The sequence below is a fragment of the Anopheles darlingi genome, chromosome 3, assembly GCF_943734745.1.
Source record: "Anopheles darlingi chromosome 3, idAnoDarlMG_H_01, whole genome shotgun sequence".
Taxonomy (NCBI): Eukaryota; Metazoa; Arthropoda; class Insecta; order Diptera; family Culicidae; genus Anopheles; species Anopheles darlingi.
In genome coordinates this window covers 65,948,468-65,953,467 of record NC_064875.1, presented here as the reverse complement: position 1 = coordinate 65,953,467, position 5,000 = coordinate 65,948,468, and the positions used below count along the sequence as shown (strand labels likewise).

The following is a 5,000-nucleotide window of genomic DNA, read 5'->3' as shown; positions in this document are numbered from 1 at the left end:
TTAGCGTACGCTCTCAGAAAGATGGACGGGCATTCACGTCACTGACTCATCGCTCAACTATGCAGCCTTCCACCGCTTGGATGCACGGCGGTGCTACGTGTGCTTGGCTCCGCACCAAAACCGCTCCGTCACGTGTTTCCGGCGAGACGCTCAGCAGCACCTAAGATGGATGCACCTTGAGCGGTATATACGCTTCCGCTAACATCGTTCTCACTTTCTTCGGTTACTTCGCTTTCATAGCGGCGAACGAGCGTTGCAATCTAATGATTGTATCATAGTAGTCTTTGATCGTGCGACATGCACTGCTAGTTCTGTTGCAGCTTGTGCATGAGTAACGAGAGGACCACCCAGCATTTTGCGTACACTCATGTTAGCTTTTGGTGTAACGTTGGATACAGTAGTATTGAAAGCGAACTCACTTTTTCTCTCTACTGTTTGCTGTGCCTGGCCGACGATGATGACATTTGGGGTCGTGTTTGCATTTTATAACCGCTAAAGAGAGTTTTGTTGTTTCAATAAAACACAACCATTGTAAATTGTATTGTTAAATACAAAGCCTCTCTCGGCTGAAGGGTTTGCAGAGCAAGCAATCATATTAGCATCGAAGTGTCAGATAAGCTCTGCAACACTCAATCCATCCTAGTATCCGCTGATTTTACCAGTGCATTCGATTTCAAATTATCAAATACGTGACAATACGCCAGTCGCGAAGTCAGAACCCCTCAGGGAATGTATGTGTGCTTAAAAAAACACATTTTTACTGGATATGGAAATCGTGCATTCCGATTTGTGTGTCACCTTGGAGGCCCCTCCGGTTCCGGTGTATGCTGGTGAAGGAACGATGATAGAAGTAGGTCGATGGTTTTTCATACAGCCGTTTCAAGCGCAGCGACCGGTTAATGAGGTCGCGCGGAAAGTGAAACAAATATCGAAAAACATTGAAAAAAACGGGTGACTTTGCATACGCGAAGATGGCCTTTTATGGAAACAGGCAACTCACTGACCGACTGGCGACGGTGGCCTAACACGCCACCAAGAGCCACCGCATGGAGGGAATGGGTGAGCCAATGAAGTTGTGCTCGGTATAACATATGTTTTGCACGCTCCTGGACACTTACACTGCGCTACTGCTTTCGTGGCCAAGGCAGGAATCTTTTTTATTTTTTTACCGCGCAGTTGCGGAACTCGGCAGCTTGTGAATTTCGGGGTTATAAAAAAAAACATCTGCCCAGTCAGCGGTCTGCCTGATGTCTTTTAGATATGAATAAAAGTAAAAAAAAACCAAGAGAGGAAAATCCAATGGGCAAATGAAGAAGTGACCAATGACGTGTAAAATAAACACGTCAAACGTAGTAGACAACCAAGTGTGACGAGAAAGGTTAACGGCAAGATTAAACAATACGCCGTAATGCTCCGTGCGGAGATGATGCATTCCGCAGGATAGAATTAAAGAGCTTTGCAGAGAATGTGAGAGAGACTGGGTTGGGTGGACTACTGTGATTGTTTGAGTACCTTGCATCATTTACCTATCAACGCAGCAGTAAGCTACGATGGGAGTATGAACTCCAGCTCTATTTGAGTTGTCCGTTTCATTTGTATCAACAACTCGTCTAGTCGGATTTGCAGCTCTCTGGCTGGCTAGCCTATTTATCGCCGCCAACAAATAGAGGCTTTCCGAGACGACCTTGTGTGAGGGGTGGCGATAACACAATGAACAAGGAACGCGATGAAGGCGAGAAACGTAAACCGCAAAAGCCAGAACAAAGTTATACCCTAGGAGTGCAGGTGTGCCAGCGGAATGTCGTACGCAAACACTGGAAATGTAACATCTCCATCAGCATCATCTTACCCGTTCTCTGTCTGCATGGTCTTGCAAGGTAAACGACAAACGAGAAACAATGGTTGTCTGGCTTCTCGTTGTCTCTCATTGAATGCGCCTTGTCGTCCCGATATAACGGAAACAAAATCTGTTTAAAAGTTCATCAAATGTAACAATCTATATGTTTTGCTTTGTTTTTTTTTCGTTACAGATCGTGAAGATCAGTCCATCCTGTGTACCGGCGAGTCTGGTGCTGGTAAAACGGAAAATACAAAAAAAGTCATCCAGTATTTAGCCTATGTGGCGGCATCGAAACCGAAGGGATCCGTAGCGGTAGGTATCTTGGCAAAGTGTAGACGATGGTTGCTTTAATTGGTGTATTAATTGCAATTTTTCGCATAACTTCAATGCTTCCACCCTGTTGAAAGCCATTTCCGATTGAGATGCACGTGGTTATCTCATCTGTTTTGCAGCTGCTGCTTAGCGGCATTCAGCTTCTAGATGTGATGAGTGAGGGATGCATGATAATCTCTTTTCGTATTAAGATTTTCTTTCGCCCACTTGGGCGATTGCATCTGCAACGAAATGCAAATCTCCTATCGGAACCGTTTTGTTGCTCTTACTCGCTTCCCGTCATGCGTTCTGCGCTCCACTTTACAGGCAGGAGCTGTGCTCGTAGATGAGTGTCGATCATTTCAATCCATCATTCGCAAATACGCCAATCCGCGACGTGGGTGGGTGCAAGTTGTCACTTACATTTCTACCGCCCGCTCGATACAACCGGAACGGCATTAATTAATATCGTTAATTAGCGCCTAATGGAAGGAAGTGATCGAGATATTTGCCCCCGCTCCATTCGCGACTTGAACCGCGCCAAACACCGAGAGCTGACATGCAGCATGCCAGCACGCACGCACGCACGCATGGCGGGTGGGCTGCGAACACATTTGCCTAGCCCGCATGCATGCAGATCCTAATGATGCCAGGCAGCAGCCACCCAGCAGCTCCACGCGCTTACTCTCGACTGTTAAGGTGTGGGAAAATGGAACGCCATTTAAGCGAAAGCAGGCAGACAGAGGGTAGCAGTATGTTTGAGGAGCAAAAAAAATTGCTTCGCTTGCACCTCGTAGAATCATGGGCGCAAGCAAGAGAAGATCAATCACTCTCGACACGCCATACTCACAAGATGCGTAAACACGCAACTCAGCAACATGTTGTTGATGTGTAGTCGATGGCGGTGCTGAGCAAGGGCGGCGAGAAATCAATGCCCATTGCATGCCTGTTAGCGCTTTAGCACATTTAGATTAAGACAGTTCAAGTTCTGTATTGGCGTCAAAAACTGGTCCGGCGCGTTGTGGTTTCCAATTAGTAGCAGTTAATCTGCTGTTGCAAGGATAAATAAATTTTGGAATCCTTTGAACTGATTCCAAGTGAAAGATGGCCATCACGCAAGATTAAACGATCAATCGTTTATTGATCTCCGCCGATAAAACATGATTAGGTTTAGAGCCATGCTTGGCTTATCGTATCTATCTACCTGTTGGAATGTCCGTAAGATAGTAAAACGTAAGGATGAATTTCCATTCATCTGAAATCATTGGTGCAGCAGCTACGTACGTAATCCTCTTCTGGTTTTGCGATACGAAACCTTTTTTACCATTTTTGGAATTCGGGAATGTCAGCTACAGCCACAAAAACTGATGTTAACATTGTTTGTGGCGAAGCTTCGCGCAAAAAGCCTCGCTTTTTAATGCGAAAGTCTTGTTTTTTTTTTAACATATTTATATATATTGGAATAACCATTTTTGGATCAAACTGAACGAACGCACGTTTCGGAGACGTAAATTCGTAATCTCCGATTGTAGGCTGGCAGACAGACAGACAGACCGATACCGTGTACTGTGCGTGTGTTCGGTGGGAGCCTGAAATCACCGCGCAAAGATCGGCCAGTTCAGGGGTTGTACTCCACATGGTGCACAACACCACCCCGTACGCTTATATGTACCGCGTTATGCAGTTATCGTAGCCACTCAATCTGCTCCCAAGGGGGACCAGCAGCAGCGGGTCTTTTGGAGGTTTGCGTTTTTAATGGCGCGCCGGATCTTACTGCGAACGTAAAAGCCCTTATTTGGATGAAATAGCCAAATGACACACATCTCCAAAACCACGACGGCGACGACGACGTCGCCTTCGCCGCCGTAGCCACCCCGACATCGCTGTAAGTCTGTTGACCGACCTTCTCCACCGTGCGCAACTCGCACGGCCTTCCCCTTCTGCCTGCCATCCTCTCTCCGCTAAGCGTCTTCTGTATTGCGCCGGGCTCCATAAAGTTCGAGCGAACGAATTGGGGACAGCAATATGAAATATAATTGACGACAGGACGACGAGACGGACTGGTTTTGTTTCCATCGCCATCGCAAGCACCATATGCGGTGTAACGCGGCAGATGGAGATATAAATCGTCGAATTGTGGTCAATTGCGGTGGCATAAACATGTTCATCAAAACTCGAAACCGATACGAAATTCATTAGCCCGCTGCTGCCATCCGACCATGATTGCTACTTTGCTTTTTACACAGTGGCATCCTTTTATAGGGTACGAATATGGGCAGCTCTGATAAACCGGCTCCAGCAGCTCACGTGTGTGATCCTTTCAAATGCAAGTATTGGAGTATAGAGGATGGGTATTGATGGTCCATCTATTTCTGTATGCTTTATAAAGATTGATTAAATGTTTAGTTAAAAATAAAATTCAGAGGTGCCTGTTACACCTTTCCCCCTATAGGGAAACGCGATCATATCTGATCGATCGGCTAGCGATTGGGTGTATAGAAACCGCAAATATGAAACACACCCACCACCTGCTTACGGCCACAGCTATAAACCACTTAAACATGATTTTCTATAAAAGGCGCTCCACTGACACTGTCTCCACTGTTCAGGCAGCAATAGGGTGAATGAGTTGAAGGTGTAAAACTAAAGCATGCCAGGCTGCTCGAAGTATTTTAATCCCATTCTATCGACTTCTGCCCAATATGGTACGAATTACATAAACCAGATACCGGTCACACGCGCGTGCATGCTCTGGTTGGCTGTAGTTGCAACAGGCCTTTAGCTAACCCTATCATAGGTTGACAATGTCAGCACTTATCATGACACCATATGGTGTGATGTCGCGGTT

General features: G+C 46.2%; 1 protein-coding gene across 2 annotated transcripts in view; it reads left to right on the top strand.

Annotated features, from left to right (window-relative positions):
* The window catches only part of LOC125955253 (myosin heavy chain, non-muscle), a 34,639-nt gene that overhangs the window by 19,449 nt on the left and 10,190 nt on the right, over nt 1-5,000 (top strand). For both annotated transcript variants that reach the window (XR_007469092.1, XM_049686301.1), the window contains exon 5: nt 2,031-2,152. Coding sequence is in view for 1 of the 2 variants with exons in the window: in XM_049686301.1 (XP_049542258.1) it covers nt 2,031-2,152 (122 nt within the window). In the remaining variant the exon portion in view is untranslated. The remainder of the gene's footprint in view (nt 1-2,030; nt 2,153-5,000) is intronic.